The 17083-nt window shown below is 36.1% G+C and overlaps 2 protein-coding genes across 2 annotated transcripts; both read right to left on the bottom strand.

Annotated features, from left to right (window-relative positions):
- Positions 1 to 1193: 1193 nt before the first annotated feature.
- LOC145205561 (uncharacterized) lies at positions 1194 to 5539 on the bottom strand. Its single transcript, XM_080078295.1, has 4 exons — positions 5462 to 5539; positions 4638 to 4812; positions 3380 to 3513; positions 1194 to 2410 (listed from the first exon to the last, which is right to left on the bottom strand). Exons 1-4 carry the CDS (start codon positions 5537 to 5539, stop codon positions 2129 to 2131), a joined length of 669 nt encoding a protein of 222 aa, XP_079934421.1. The 3' UTR covers positions 1194 to 2128.
- A 3937-nt stretch (positions 5540 to 9476) lies between these two features.
- Positions 9477 to 16192, bottom strand: LOC145205210 (outer dynein arm-docking complex subunit 3-like). Its single transcript, XM_080077878.1, has 13 exons — positions 16070 to 16192; positions 15898 to 15999; positions 14918 to 15120; positions 13817 to 13972; positions 13116 to 13217; positions 12865 to 12990; positions 12562 to 12712; positions 12053 to 12195; positions 11573 to 11724; positions 11085 to 11281; positions 10521 to 10654; positions 10332 to 10401; positions 9477 to 9716 (listed from the first exon to the last, which is right to left on the bottom strand). The coding sequence occupies exons 2-13, from the start codon at positions 15995 to 15997 to the stop codon at positions 9610 to 9612; spliced, it is 1641 nt and encodes a 546-aa protein (XP_079934004.1). The 5' UTR covers positions 15998 to 15999; positions 16070 to 16192; the 3' UTR covers positions 9477 to 9609.
- Between the last annotated feature and the right edge of the window lie 891 nt (positions 16193 to 17083).

Below are 17083 nucleotides of genomic sequence, written 5' to 3'. Positions count from 1 at the left end.
GAAGATTTACGCATTGTGGTTGTGACTGATAGCTCAATGGATGACCACCCTGCCAAGTGAACCCGACTGGGTAAGAATAGAAATCGATAAAACCCTAATCTCAGAAAAAAAATCTGGACTTCTTTCGTGAAAAAGTTTATTTTGCGTTTAGAGGCATTTACCCTCATGCAAATGCATAGTGGTATAAAATTATTAAAACCATAAACGGACGTCGGTAACTCATGTTCTGGATATTGCAGTGTAACTTATGTTCTGAATACAAAACTTAATTGTTTGCATATGACAAAAATTAAAACAATATTTAAATATTTTAACGCATTTTTAGCCAGTTTTAATTATATCACACAAAAAATAATAATTTTTAAAATACAAATTGTCTAAATTTGGCCTTTTGTATGCTTAACATTGATTACACTTTACAAGAACTTAACGCATCACAATTAAATTAAGAAATAAAACTAATACTATTCACAAGTAGTGTACTGCAAACCAACTTTTTGCAAATTGACAAAAACTAACGGTCATTCAAACCTAGAACATTAAAAATGCAATACACAACAAACAACTCGTGCAACAATTACCCAAAACAACACTTAACAAGAAAACAAACACTTATAGCAAGCACTGATCCTTGCCCTAATGACATGAGGTAAATGGGGTAGTGTTACCATTGCCAAGAACAAGACAGCCGGTGGGGCCGCTAACTTAATTGCTGCACAAACGCACCTCTCCGATTCTGCCTAAATCCCTGAAACCCAACACCACAGGTCAATAGAAATGGGACCCTCCGAACGTCACTATTAAATAATCGACTAGAATCTCAAAGCGGAAAATGCGCGAAAAAAAGCAAAATCGATCGTAGATTGGTAAAACAAGCCGTAAAAGAACATTAAACCGTGCGATATTGACACGTCACAGAGCGCTTTATTGTTCTGACAATGGTCGCGAACACACACATTGTATTTTATTGATTTTTAATGTATGTTGTCGACTTATAAATCTTGTCGTATAACCGTAATGACGCTAACAAGGTGATGGAAATGCATTTTGATTTACACACATGTCAAAATCAAATGCCCTTGAGACGACATAAGTGTCAGTCTAAGTGGTCAGTCCAATTAATAGTAATGAAATAAAATTACAACATCATAAATGGACTCAAATGTGCTTGGTATGATAAGGTACAAACATGTTCAAACACAAACATGTTTGTACCTACACGTTTCAAAAAATCGGTAAAACTGCGATCTTTGGAGATTTAATTCGATTTATTATTAACATCATATTTCGCTCAGTATACGCTATGGCCCATCCAATCAAGGACAACTAGAAAAACTGCTTGAAAAAACGTTCTCAGATATTTCGATTAAGTATTTAATTAAGATTTAATAGGTTCTGCGTGAATTCAACCACTTTTCTAAGTTTGACTGACCACAGCTCGCATAAACCGCCAACACGATCGTTCATAAATTGAAAGTTATTGTGATTTTTTGTGACAAACATGCTCATATAACGTCTGATTTGTTACAATTTTTTGTACACCAACTCTTAATGGATTTATTAAAACACGGAATAAAACCATTAATTTTCGTGGTTCTACTGTAGATAATACGACTGTTTTACAACTTTTCTGCATCGTTGACAAATCAGCAAGCTGAGCAAGAGAGCGCGATAAATGTTATCGTGTTATGCTAAAAAAAACAGTCGATAGGTGTAACCAGACGAAAGCAATTTCAACGGAGGTTTCCTCGAGACAGACAGAAATGACAACACAAAATTACCAACCATCTAATGTTGTTGTTTTTTTCACACCAATGTGAGTCACCACCAAGTTGAATGACACATCTTACTTTCCTATCTATCATAAATCTCAACAACTTTCCTTTGCAAGTTTAGATCTTTAGTATCAAAACACTACATTATTACAAACACTTGTCAAAAAACAACAATACTGTCACTGTACTGAATGCGTAGTGCAATGTTACTAAGGTATTCTTTTTCTCGCTTAAAAAAAAGTTAAAAAGTGCTTAAAAAAAACAGTTAAAAGTACAAAGTACATCTCGCTTAAAAAACAGTTAAAAGTACATAGGCCAACTGTCAGTGCGTACACAAACTGTACTCTTTGAGTCTAGTCTGATTTCTGGTAACTAACAACAAACAAAAGGATATGTTCATCAGTCAAGCCTAGATCACTTAAAGCTGTCATTGCCCTTTCATAGGTCATGTCTTTGCGCCTTGAAAGAATCCTGACTTGTGGCGCAAAATTGGCGGCGAACTGCTTGTCGTAAATTAAAGCCACGCTGTTCATCACTTCCACGCATTCTAGACAAGAAAGGAAGGCAAAATTTAAACTGGGTAGTTGCACTTTGCTAGCGCGTACCTTGCTTATGACCAGAGGCGAGGTTTTGTGCTGTTGCGACGCCGTAAAATAAATCGTTCACCTGACGTAAGGCAAAAAACGCAAGGCGCTTGAAACGCTATCATTAAACGTACTTGAAAATTACGTCTTATTCATACGAAAGATAATAATTACCAGTAACGTTTCGGGTATTTCGCACTATGTTAATTACCAGTTGGCTTCACAAAAAATGTACAACTTTGTTTGTCACGATCTTAATGTTGATTAGCCTTTTAGGTCACCTGAAAGTGTTGATAAAATTTGTAAGGACATAATACAAACCGTAAAATTAAAATCGAAAAGGAAAATTTAGGCAAATATTGTTCAAAGAATAAGATTTAATACGTGTACACAAGTGAAATTCTTATACTTATACTCCTGTTTCAAAACCGCTTGGCACGTTTAAGACCCCTAGTATAGTCTTATTGACCACAGATTAAGAATGTTACATAAATGTTGTAAAGTTGAAACCGTTGTCATTTCATTAAGATGAACATAAATCCGTAACTGGGTTTGAATCCGGTATAACGCCGTCAATGGGCTTGGCGTATGTTTGCGTTATCATAAAAGTAACAATTTGGATTTGATAAAGCAAACGAAGGCAAATTTTCACGTTTACTAGAACATGTTGGATTTTTAAACGAGTTTCTAAAAGCAGCTCTCAGCAAGCAACCGTGGCGAAGTTTCCGGGGTTCGTGTAAACTACGATTTTTTTTTCTATTTGTTGCAAAAATGTGTGTTCAAGGGTCAAGTCCGACCAAAGTCGACCTTTTTCATGGATGCGCTGATCTGACTTTACACCACGTGAAGGTATTCATAGGGTACACATGGTCGTGCAAATTTGGTGAAAACTACATTGCCCTAAATCTAATAACCACTCCCCTCAAAGCAGCAACATTTAACTGGTTGCGTGAGGAAAGACAAGAGGAAAATGCGTGAGGAATAATTCATGAAGTTTGGTGCACAGAAGTATCACGTTACGTTACCTGAAACACTGTGGGCAACGAGGACCGTGAGGTTGTGACGTAGGAACCGATTTTGCATCGCACTAAACACTTGAAGTTCCAATGAGCCGAAGAAGGGTGCGATCATGATGACGTGTCCGTTTCGGTTTACTGAAAGTGCAAGAGGGCATTACTTAAACAGCGAAAATGTCATGTATTCAACAGCCTGTGCACAGTACCGCTATCCATGGCAGTCACGAGTGCAACCAAAAAATGTTGGAAACCCTTATACCCCTACCCCGATAGTTCTGATACATTCGCTTCAAAAGCAAATGACTGTTTTATGTACTCCGTTAATTGATATACATATCTAACATCAACATGTGGTTTTCATCACCGGTTTGCAAGCAGTGCGTGAAAATGTCGCTATGTAACCATTGTAGAAACAGGCAGAATTAATAAGCTGTTTTTTTTTCAGTTGAATTCAGCTGTTCATTGATCTTATGTGCAGCTGTATAGATCTATTTAAAAGACTGTATGTATTTTTGGACATGATTGTCACAAAAAATGGCTTGGAGCTGGAAAATGTAGGTGGTTTGTTGTAGCACTAAAAATGACATACAACCACTTATTCGCAAACGCCCGATTGATGTCCCGTTTTTGTGTTTTGAAAGCTATGAACAAAATGTTTAATTATAATGTACGCTGTACAGACGTGATCTTTCGACCTTGGACATTACAAGCTCAATACTAAATAAGAACCGGGCCGTCAAATTATAAGGTCACTGCTCTATACCTACCACGGGTGACATTCAGCCACTATTTTTTATATTTTTGACTTCCATTTTTCTTAGTTTTAACAACATTTAGTTTAACCCAGTTTTAACAAGGTTACATACAGAACTATTTTGGGCTTTAGTTTTCATTTAACCTCCAGAAAATGTTGTTTGACGACAAAAAACAACTTAGTCGCAGAATTTTAGCTAAGAAGACCAACTTTGCTACGAAAATCCGTCATATTTTGGATTAGTTGCATCAATACCAATAGCTTCTCTAAACCAACTAATGTTTATTTTTGGGACAAATTATGATCTCTTCCGAGCCGTTCTCGTCTAGCTCAAAATCTATGCTAACCCTGGTCACAAATCATATGTGTTGCTTGTAACCAAACATTATGTGAAAACTTATTTATATATCCCGACTATCACTGTCCAATCAGTTTTACTCGTACAAATTACCTGGCACCCTTATTAAAGCTAAGCCTGGCTGGGGAGGAGAAGAAACTTTCTATATACCTGAAGCAAAGCGAGAAATCCTTGTCATAACGTCACCGTCTAGTTCTGGTTTCGTTTGGTCTAAATTTGTTTCACTTGTTTCGAAAATCAAGTCTTGAATTGGATAGATGAGAAAAGCAATGGCTGATGTTGGAAAAATTACTGAGTTCTTTTCTGTATTTTGAGCGATTTTTACCTGAAAAAGACAGTACTTTTAGTTTTACAATGTTATTGTTGCTAATGAAAAATGTTAATACAATAAATTTTATGTTTAGATCTCAAATTATCACATTAGGTATGACTTACAGCATAATAACGGTATACGAAAAACAATATTTTTTTGTTTATACACGCTCGGGCATCAAATGTATTTAAATTTTATTAATTGAGTTACTATTTCAAAGTTTGTTATTCAGTAAAACACAGTCCCATGTATAATAACTTCTGGTTGGTTTCTACTTTTCTCTTGAGGCTAATCAGGGAGTGACTAGGCTTATTACGTCACAATTTATCTGCAGACAATGGCGCCAGCTTTAGCTAAAAGGTTAACTACACTGTATTGCAATATTGTCGTAAATCATTCTTGTTTGAATTCTCATGTGAAACCTCAGAAAACCTGAAAGAGTTACAAGCAACGCCAGGGTTTCGCAGAACCCCTTGTACTGAACTCAATCTACATTGAGCATTGACTTGGAAAACAAATAAAAAAAAAATATTTCCGATCTGATAGATGAACTAAATCAATACAACTGATATCGCTACAAATTCTTTTCTACTTGTCACGTAATTATCGTAACCGATTACACTAACAGGTCTAAACAAAAAATGTCATTTCTAACACACACCTTATATTTCATGGTCATCAACATTTGACCAACTGCTGTACATTCCAAAGATGCATTGACGATCGCTGGAGAGTCCATTAAAAACAATTTTGGCTAAAACAGTAAATGTTCAAACAGCAACCACATGTACCAACCCCGCCAGGAGCCAACAGACAGAAAATATAATTTGTGGTTATTAATTAAATTAGAATATACATTGTTACAAAACTGTTGCATTACTTATTACGCAACAGAAGCCAAAACGTTGTTTCTTCGTGGCACAAAATACAGAATTTGTATTATAACTTCTATTTAAACAAGAGACGCCAAACATCAAGTCCGAAAAAATATTATGTTTAGCCTGATATGCACAAACTTCTTAGTGTAGTTACTAAGAAGTCTAGTTTCCTTCTTAGTAATATAGCCGTCGTGATCAACTAGGTACGCGTACTAATGGTATGCCAGCAACTTGAAATTTTGCTGTACTTACTTTAACTCAGACTATGAATCGCAACAAAATACTGCAAATAGGCAAAAAAATCCAGCCACGTTTCTCTTAGTTACTCCAAAGAGATTATAAATGTAACTTCTAACTGCGTGTAAAGGCCAAACGGCAATTGTGACATCACTATTGCTTTATGACGTATGTATTATGTATGGCATTTTTAAAGTGCTGCTCTACACCAGTGATTTTCAACCGGTGTTCCGCGGAACACTAGTGTTCCGTGAAAGATCGTCAGGTGTTCCGCGAGAAATTTGCTGGTTTGAATATAGGATTCTAATGTTTTAGACTTCTATGGTTTGAGTAGTGTTTCATGTCGAACACCGGTCGAAAATCACTGGTTTAACACAATGGGCGGAAATGGCTTATCTTTTATGAAACTATATATCCGCCACCACCAGTTTAAATGTTCTTTCTATAGTAAGTGGATTAATTTATTGTTGTTTAAAAAATAAGACTCGTTGTATTGTAATAAAATAGCTGAACCGCGCGTAAATTGCTAACGGTTAGTGCAATTTAGCTTTTGGGTGAGCTTTAGGAATAATATAACACTTAAACCCTGTCTCTGCCAAAACGAGGTTCAACAAGTTTTCTGACGTTCAGCAAATATCCCGTTTCCATGGCCGTTGGTCCGATCGGACTTGTAAAAGTCCCGCGAAAACGCTGAAAAAATTGCTGAGTCATTCCTTATTGCGTCGGATCGGACTGAAATAGCGGAAAAGTCCGATCGGACCAGCGGCCATGGAAACGGGATAAAAGTTGTTTGCGCGGAAAACGATGAATCATGGAACATCCAGTGTTAGGCGAATATTGTATTTAGGCCCAATTCTAGTTTTTTGACGTTACGTTTTCACAAAACCTCCCCCCAACTTCAATAGCGCTATATTTTTCATCCGTTTCAGTGATTACGTGATGTGCGATTTAGCAGTTCCCGCCATTTAGCGTTTTATTGTTACCTTGAGCCTAGTTGTTCATTACATCAAAATTTCGTTTGGTGTTCCGCAAAATTATTTTAATGCATAAAATGTTCCGTGGCTCAAAAAAGGTTGAAAAACACTGCTCTACACTGTCTGAAAATTACACAGGTATGATTAATTTTTGACAAGGTTTGACAATCCAGAAAAAGACCGTTATCATTTGAATTCGATGTTAATTAAAACAAAAAAGGAAAATTTGTACTTGTACACGACCGGTTTGGATTACAATGCACAATTACAATGAGTTTCTAAAATCAGCTATGAGCAGGCAGCCGTGGCGACGTTTTCCGGGGTTCGTGTAAACCAATTTAAACCGGTTCTTTGGAATACCTTTCTATTTTTGTTGCAAAAACGTGTGTTCAAGGGTCACGTCCAACCAAAGTCGACCTTTTTATGGATGCGCTGATTTGACTTTACTCCAAGTAAATATATTCAAACATGCTAATTTAGCCAGGAAGAAGAGGCCAGCTTATCACTTAAATAAGATTGCGGTAATAAAAAATTTTAAACAGCGCCATACATATTAGGAGCCGAGTTTTACAAAAATGCAAGGTGGCGGACTTATGACGTCATTTCATGTGACGTCACTAATACGTGCAACCACATCAGCTGAAACTCAAAGCCCAACAAACATAGAATACAACGTTTGTCAAAATCATAAAAAGTGAATTTTTGAAAATATTTGTTTGAAACACTTTGCTGTAACGTTTATCATTGGTTTGACAGCGTTAAAAATGTTTTGTCACGTTGTTGTTGCTTTGTATCTCCTAGTCCCAAAATAACAATTTATAGCAGCACAATAGAATTGTACACAATCATGGTCAAAAATGGCTTCATAAACAACGCTCCTAACCAAAACAGGTTGTAGTGTTTTTGTTGCTTTTCCCCAGCACACTTGTTTAAAAGTAAAATAGTTTGTTATTTTTCTCAGATTTTACGATGTTTCATACTATACCGCTACAAACAAACCAAAAATTCCACGTTGGCCGCCACAGTGCTTTACAAACCCAAGGTGGCGGCGCCACCCCGCCACCGCCTACTCGGCGCCTATGGCGCCATGACTAAAATGGCGTCAACTATTATTTTTTAATATATTATCGTTTTCCCACTCAAAATGAAAAGTTAACAAATCATTGGCAGGCTGGCAACCATGGTCAAGGCAACCGCACAGACATAAAACTCAAGTGATAATGAAACGCTACTATTCTGCTGTGTATCACAACTTTGTTTTCATGTCAAAGGCCAAAGGGGTATAGGAAGGGTTGCCATCAACTTGAAACCGAAAATAAGGACAACCGAAAAATTATTTTTGTATACGAAACAAAATAAACGTTTTTAAACAAATCTTTGCATTTATACGAGCCGTGACATATCATATGCAATATTTTGGCAGAAACAATCTGTTCCAGCCACACCTTGTTCGTAGAAAATACTTCGTGCATTTCACAACAGCTTAGGTCTAGGTTTACTTTTACTTGTAGCAGTTGTAATTGTTGAAAATAAGACAAAACAAGGACGTAAGTCTAAAACAAGGACATTTCTTAGAAATAAGGACAATGAACTTTTCTAGAACATAGCCCTTCAAAATAAGGACAAATCTTAGAAATAAGGACGGTATGGCAACCCTAAACTATACCGTATAGTTTACACCAGGGGTCGGCAACCGTTTAGGCGACGCGTGCCCATTTACTTGTTATTTCGGTGTGTTAATGAACTCACGTGCCAACGTTTGTCTAAATAATAGTGGTTCGTGCCAGCAGATATCAATAATAAGGAGAAAGCAGAGTGTTTTGTGCATGTAAGGCTAAATTTTAAGACAATGATAAAAGCTAAAATCAAGCAGTGTAACAGGTTAAATTGTTACTTTAATATTAACCCGCAAATCGGTTGGCGTGTCATGAAAAACCACCTCGCGTGCCAAGGTTTGCCGACCCCTGGTTTACGGTAGAGCTACTAACACGATACGTTTCTCCTGATGCAAAAGTGCTTATTTGTCGATAGGTGGCGTAAAGAGCTGAATTATTTATTTAGCGGCTATAAATGGGTTGGGTTGGGAAATATTTACATAAAATTGTTACATTAGTAACTAACTTTTTGGGTTAGTTTTATTGAATTTTAAGTGCTAATACCTTACCCCAACCCTAATAGCCCTAACCGTTAGCATTTTTGAGATATACCGTTTTGAAAATTAAGCACTTTTGGATCAGGCGTAACGTATCGTGTTAGTAGCTCTACCCGGTTTACACGTTCGCGTGACGTCATAAAAGATTCGGTTGAGCAGAAAGATTATTCGGGTTCGGCTGAACCCAAATTTAACCGATTCGATACATCTCAGGTAAAAACACATTTGTAGCACATATATTACTGTTCATAATGAGTAGTCTTAAAAAATAGAGACCAATATAGATACAGACACTGTAGAAATATACACTTATTGATTGTAGGATTACTGTCGTATGGATTGCAGGCGATTAAGGCTCAGTTGTTTTTTGACTTTTCCAATACATTTCGCAGGGTACTGCACTAGCATTTACTTAACGCACATCCAAAGAGCGTGTATATTTGCTATTATAGACACATATAACCTCCAACAGATTTAGGCGTTTTCTTTTTATTTTCAATTTCTATATGGCGTCGTTAACTTAAAATAAATTCATAAGTAATAGTGCTCTTTCATCGTCTAGCGGTTTCTATCTTCTTCCAGCCCTGGAACCGGGGGTTCGATTCTCAGCTCGCAACTTAATCATTTCTCGCGATACATATTGATCGTTCTTTGGTCCACTGTAGCTGTGAAACTCTGATCAAAAGAACACCACATGAAAACTAGTCGTTACAGTAGTATACAATAATAGGGGACCTTGACTAGTCTTACAAGGTTTGAACCAAAATATAATATTTGCCAGAAAGACCAAATAATTTCCGCTGAATTTCGAAGCGAGAGAAATAAAGCAACAAAAAGAATAACGAATGTTTTTAAAATATGTCAATACAAAGGAAATTCGTTCGTGATAAATCAATATCCCTTCAAGAATCATAAAACTTTACAAAACCTAAAACAACTTGCAGCAAAAGTGGTTAGTGACCACAACGACTACTTTGGCCACTTGAAAAAATTATGCATAGAATACGTACAAAACTTAAAAAAACTCGGATCAGAGCTTTGATGCATTGTTGGCCTGTACAACAGTAAAACTTTAACCCACAAACGATATTCAAACGAAACAAACGACAAAAATCATATTACATGGTAAGTTAACATGCCGCAATACGAAGGAGCGAATATAACCCACATGCAATGAATGCCACGTCGTAAGCGGCGGTAATTCGATGTAGCTCGAACCGACAGAACTGGAAAGACATCATTAACCGCTAAGCGGATGACACGTTATATTTATACATATAATATATGTACCTTCAGAAATTCTGCGTTCCAGCTGTCCTGGAATTCTGTTGTTATTTTCGTTTATCATCGTTTTCTGCTCCTAGAAAGCAAAATAAGCCGTAATTTTGAACTAATCACTACATTTCTGATACACATACTAAATACAATCTGTTTTATTTTAATTATTGTTTTAAACCAGACCAAACACACAAATCTTACCGAATCGTCAGAAATTATTTCAAATACGTCGTATCTTTGCCTTGCACTCATCTTCTCTTCGGCAGAAAGAAAAATAATTTCTACTGCGTTCATGCAAGCTTCGAATCCAGATATCTTGTTTGCAGGCATTCTCTCTAAAGTTCAAATACAATAATTTGAATTATATGCATCACCGCAAAAGCTTAATTGAAAAACTGTCATAAAAAATGTTAACATGTCCAGTACCCTTTTATTTCTCGAACATGTTTTGCCTTAAGCATAACCATTTGCGAACCCCTAAAAAATAATATGTAGCCTAGCAATAACGCTATGCAGTTTAAAATATTTTTGTATGTAGTAAGGTCATAGGGTCGCTAAAACCCCTCTGACCACTTTGAGCCCGTTGATTTTTGGTTGACAAAAAATGACATAGAGTAATATTGCAAACTAAATCTCGTGTAAGACAGATTTTACTCTATTGCAACTACATTCGATAAACACTTACAGAAGATTATTTTTAATTTATTCAGTGTTACCTTAAATTGTTATCCAAACTTAGAAACAAATCCTCAAAATTGTTCTCACCTTCCTCTTTAAGTGGTGTCGGAATCCTCACATTTAAATTTGTAGTAGCCCTTACAATATGACCAAGTAATGCCTCGCAACATGTGATCATATCTTCGGCTAAATGGCTCTTTTTAACAAAGGTTCGTTTTAGCGTTTGCACCTCGTCTTGTTTAGCCTCAAAGTTTGCTTTCGTAGATTGTACTTGTTCTTCAAGCCTGAGAACCAGCAAATGTTTAACAACGCAGTAAACTTCTAATTCATTTATTGATTGGGTTATTGGCACATTTCCTGTGCGTGTAAAAAATTGGTCGGTAGGATTGATTGACGTCTGAAGTCTGAACTAGACATTTCATATAGCTCATGCCAAATATTAGTTTCCAAATCGTAGAACATGCTTCTATTTTGTAAAAAAAAACTGTTTTCAAGGTTGTTAATGAAAAAAAAAAACGCTTGAAAAAAAAGCATCACTCTTTGATGGTTTTGCTCCCACAGGCCAGCACACTTACTTCTTTTCCGAGTTGAACATGAGTTGGTTCAACTCTGTTTTTAACTGTTCTTTCGTTTGCCTTAAACTCTTGAGGTTTTGAACTTTTTCAGAGGATTGTGTTTGCAGTGAGTTGGATGAACTCATTTGACTTGACAAGCAGTGAAGAATTTCCTTTATAAATCACATATATATGTTTTTGACGATATAGCATCAGTTTAGAAACAATAAGAATCCAACTTACTCAGGCCACTTAGGGATCAGAAAAATATAAAAAACACTAAAATATAAACTTAATTAGTTAGGAAGCTTTATGTTTAAATAACTTATAATGAGGAAAGAAGATGACAATATATTGAAATATCATAGTCGCAAATGTCTTTATTTTTGCCTGTCCTTCCTACAGCAAAGCTTCCGGCATATTAGAAACACTTTTAAGACAAGAACGTAAAAGAGAAAAGAATCAGACAAACAGACGCTTAAATATTAGTGCAAGTTTAACCTGAAAATTTGTGAATGGAATCCCCGTAACGTCTTCAATAGATCCGGCTTGTTTCTCAAACTCCGCAATCTTAGCAAGTCTTTCCTGGGTACGTCGCGTAAAATCAGCTAGGCGGATAATTTCCCCACTCATAACTCGTGTCACTAAAATCAAGGCAAAAACAATCAACATTGTTTTAATAATATAATTACCAATACTCTACCCCACCGGTTCCAAACCTTTGTGGAGCCGTGAGCCCCCTTAACATTTGCCGGGTTGCGGTGACCCCAAGAATAAAATCATAGGCTATATATTGAAATTGACTTCTAAATATCCGAAATTGTAAAATACTTTTTAGACCAAAATGCTTTTGTTTGTTTACTGTATTTTTTCTCAAAAAAGAAGTGGTTCATGAGTTATTTTATTGGGGCTAGTGGCCCATGGCCTAAACCGAGTTGGGACCACTGCCTTACGACCACAGACAGATTGTCAGGTGACCCACAGATTGGGAACCGCTGCTCTACACATACTTTTCCTTTGCAGTGACATATGATGTGTGATTTGTTGCTGCTCATCAATGAATCGTTCAATATCTCGAACCCTCTTACGTAACGTGCGAAGGGTGGTTTCCCTTTCACGCCGCGCTGATCGGATTTCGTTTTCACTTGATAATTTTTCTTTCTAATTTCAATGACAACTAAATTAGTATAAAAACTGTTTAAGAAAGTCTAATAGGACATAAGGCAACGAACGGACAAGGGTGATTTAAATACCTTGTGTCAGGTAAGATTTAAAATAACACAAAGTAAGAAGAAAACATAACCAATTCCCACCAATGCTTTTTCAGCTTCCATTAAAGAATTAGTGTGCACCATTTTTAGATTTTGCAGTTCGTTTTCAACCTCGAGCTTTTCTTGCTCCAGCTCATCCAACTTACTGGGTAGAAACCTAAGCTCATCCTATTTAACCAAGAAAAAAATCAAACAATAAATCAAAGTGGAAATGTAAACTTTAGTGTTATTTAAAAGGCGTTTTTTTTATCTCATTATGAGCAAGTTTAAAACTATCTTTTTTAAATGCATACTTCTAAATTCTTTTTCACTTTCTGATACACAGTTAGGATGTTTTTTGCTGTAGTCGTTTTCAACGTAACTTTGTCCAACGAATTTTCAACCTGACGCGATCTCTGCAAAATATATAAACTCAAGGGGCTAAGCATTTCAACATATGTCTAGACACGACTCTGTTTCAACTTGTGAAAGTAAAAAAGCTCATTTATAGAAACAACGAAAAATTGTACTTACAAACGTGTTTAAAAAAGGTTTTATAAATTTTTCCTTGAAAAACAAACCAAAATCGAAGACAAGTAAATTAGACTCTAAAGCAGTGGTTCCCTACAAGAGAGAAATTCCCCAATAGGGGGGGGGGGGGGGGGGGGGAGATTTTGTAATTTGTAGGGGAGGATTTGTGTCACAACGGTAATCTCTTACTGGTTGTCTGTGCTATGTGTTTTTGCTTCATTTGCCACATATGAGCTGAGAAAAAGAAAGTTCTCGTATAATCGATTTAAGGCAGCAATGCAGAAAGTGGATGTACGAAGAAATTTCTGTTCTAAGAATTACATTAAAATGTTAATGTAAACGATATTTTAGCAAACTAAATTTGTAAGGGGGAATTAGATTTCAATATCGACTAAAAGGGTGCACAGGACAAAAAAAGGTTCGAAACTACTGCTATAAACCAACAGAAGAATAAGTTACTGCTCAATAACGCAAAATTACCAACCTTTGTATATTCGATCCCCGCTGTGTATTCTTTTCTGAAACTGGGACGATTTTGCAACTCCCTCAATTTTGCCGCTTTTTGGTTTTTAATGTGAATAAACTTATTCAAGCTTCGTTCTAGATTGCAGACGGTTTGATCCAACTCCACTTTAGCCTCCTAAACATGCAGATTTTTTTACAAGCTGTTGTTTGCGACAGCTTACGGCATGAAAAAAGGTGAGTTATACCAACGACCTTTTTACATAGACGAAAAAGTTACCAAGTGTATTAGATTAGCGCAGTTATAGCACATAGATTGATAACCTAACACAAGTTATTTGTTAGTTTTGGATTTTGAACATAATCGTAGACACCAATACTTTTGCTTAATAAAGCAACGAAATTTCCTGCTAATGCTAAAGAATCGGTACCATATTTCTATTTTCTTTAAAAATAAAATATAAGAACGTTAAATAAGAACGTCTTGCAAATATTAAGGTTAGCAAGATCCCATTTAATTATTTCCAAAGCTGCTAAAGGTAAAACTGGAATAGAAATACCGAGTAATTTAATCACTATTTCTCAGAGATAATAAATTATTACAGATGAAAAGCGTTAAGTTAGGTCTACCATATTTTCATCACCAAAAAGGAGGACATATTGTTTAAAAAAACATAAATAGCTACTTTTAGGGCCCCAGAAAAATAAAAGCATGGGTGAACGTTTTTTTGCAGTCCAAAAATAAAATAGTTTAGATAAAGTTACACACTAAACGTAAGTTTGTGTTGTCACGAAACTGCTGTGTTAAGCCAAAACATATTTCTTTTAAAGATAAGCTAAAAATGTTTTTTTTCGCTGTTTTCACAGGTATAACTGTCACATCTATATTTAGTAAATCAGAAACTTAAAAAAGGAGGACATTTGGGCACATTGTCTTCGGAGGACAACTTGGTTTCTGTTTTAAAAAGGGCGACATGTTCTCCAAAAAGAGGACGTATGGTGGATTGGTTGGCCTAGTTAAGTGATTTTAAAAATAGGAACGGTTTGCTTGCGTTACACGATATGGTCAACAAATTAACAGACAACTTTTTTAGCGTTCGAAAAATATATCAGTCAAACTCACCTCTACGCTAAGTCGTTTCAATGCAAGACATTCTCTCTTCGGTCGGTGTGAAAATAACTTAAATATTGTTTCTTGTTCATGGTTGAGTGATTTCTGCAGATGCTCACGAAGTGCTTGATTTTCGGCGCGTTTCTCTTGGATGATTTTTTCGTTCTCTTTCTCCGTCGCCTGGGCTTCTTCGGCAAACGTTTGAAGACATCGTTCTGGGGAAAAATATCACAAATTTGTTGCAGCTGTGTTGCAGATAAAATTTTGAAACAAAATTCTAGTTGCATTTAAAGCACCAATCTCTATCCGGATAAGTTTTTGACGTATAGCCGCATATTTGCGTCAATAATTTCGAAATTTAACCTGCTAAATTATGTAGCATTAAGGCATTGTTTTCGATTTTTTCTGTCGATTTTTAATGATCGATATTTATCCACTGATATTTATTAAAAATCTTGATTTTTAAGAGAAATATGGGGTAACAAAACAAAAAGGTAGTTGCTGCCAATTTTTTATAAACAATGCTGTAAAAACTTAGGCCTACATGAAAAAGATGGGAACAAAGTACTTCAGGTAATATGCGAATAAATTGCCCTAGAAAAATTCCCTCGCGATTCGCGAAGTAATCTCAGAAAACTAAATTCATCCTGTATGTTGTTGTGTTCGTAGTTTAAAGCGAATTCGCAAAGAAAAAACGTTCAGTTGGTACATACAGGTTTTGTTTCCTCTAGGTTTAGTCGGTTACATATATATAGCCTATATATAGTTTAAACCGCGAGTGGTTCAGAATATTGGGAAGGGACCGTTATGACAAAAAAAATACAAAATTTGAGAATCACAACTTAAAATAAAAAGAGAGAACTTAAAAAAAAAGAGAGAGAAAAAAGAACTTTTATCAAGGATTTGTAAACTAAAGCTTTTTAAGCTAGGGTGTCTATTTGAAGAATGCGCTTACACGTTCCGGTAAACAAAGTGAAAATCAACGTACAAACCTTTCAGGTTAATTTTTTCCTTGACTTCTTTTATCTGCTTCAAAACCAATTCGTAATTAAACTTTTGGGCGTCTTCATTGATAACTTGCTTCTTGGGCATTTCTGCACACAAAAAACAATCAGTTCATAAAGAATGACAAGTTAAATACACACATGCAAAAATAAAACTTACCTACACTGGATATCAGTTTACCAGGGCCGGTAAAAAAATGGAAAAATTTGATGTTAAAAAATCCAAATCAGCTGTAAGATTGCAAAATTACTGGCATTTATGACATCACATTAGTCCATTGTTACAAACCTATGATTTAACAAAGCACTGAAGGGAATTTGCTTTGTAGCTACATGGGTTTTAACAAATGAAAATCAAGTTTTAAAACGTGATAGTCAAGCATGCGTTATGAAGGTAGCCTAATTGTGACATTTTCGCAGCCTATAACGTAAAGCCTAATTGTTTGAAAGTAACTACTTTCATACAAAGACTATTTGTCCAAAGAAAAAAAATACTTTTGTGTAAGTGATTAATGTAGTCACTAAGGTTTTTTGCCCTAAAGTTAAACGAACAATTCGCTCGACCGTCATTGGCCTCTTCAGGAGTTCTAGGCCTGGGTTCGAATGATCAGCACGGTCTATGAACTATCAAAGTCTATGAACTTTTTGGTGTTTTGTACAAACGTTGGGTAAAATTTTGTTATTTACGTGAACCATCACAAGTAGGCAATTTGTTTTCAGCTTAGGGCAGGGGTGTCCAAAGTGCGGCCCGCGGGCCAAATGCGGCCGGTATTTCAAGTGGCCCGCAGCTGCTTTTTTCAAATTGTGTTGCGTATGGCCCGCCATCGTCCGGATTAGGTTTTTAGGATTTGGCGACTTGCGACTTCACGCAATTAAAGCCTTCCATGGAACTTTATTTCCCGGCAAAAGGAAAGTGTACATCGTGCTGACGCAATAAAATTCCACAATTTCTTAAATTCCGTATACTTGTGTTATAATTCTAAAAAAACGTTGGCCCGCGGGCGTCATCACATGGTAAAAATTGGCCCCCATTAAAAAAAGTTTGGACACCCCTGGCTTAGGGATACATGTAACAATGTAAAGTTTTTAGCTACGCGACACTAGTGCTACAGATACTGTTGTATCCAGTGGTGGGATTCAGCCGGTTCGCACCGGTTCTATAGAATCGTCTCAC

This window comes from Phallusia mammillata, chromosome 8 (genome assembly GCF_965637545.1).
Source record: "Phallusia mammillata chromosome 8, kaPhaMamm4.hap1.1, whole genome shotgun sequence".
Classification (NCBI taxonomy): Eukaryota; Metazoa; Chordata; class Ascidiacea; order Phlebobranchia; family Ascidiidae; genus Phallusia; species Phallusia mammillata.
This window is presented reverse-complemented; position numbering and strand designations above follow the sequence as displayed.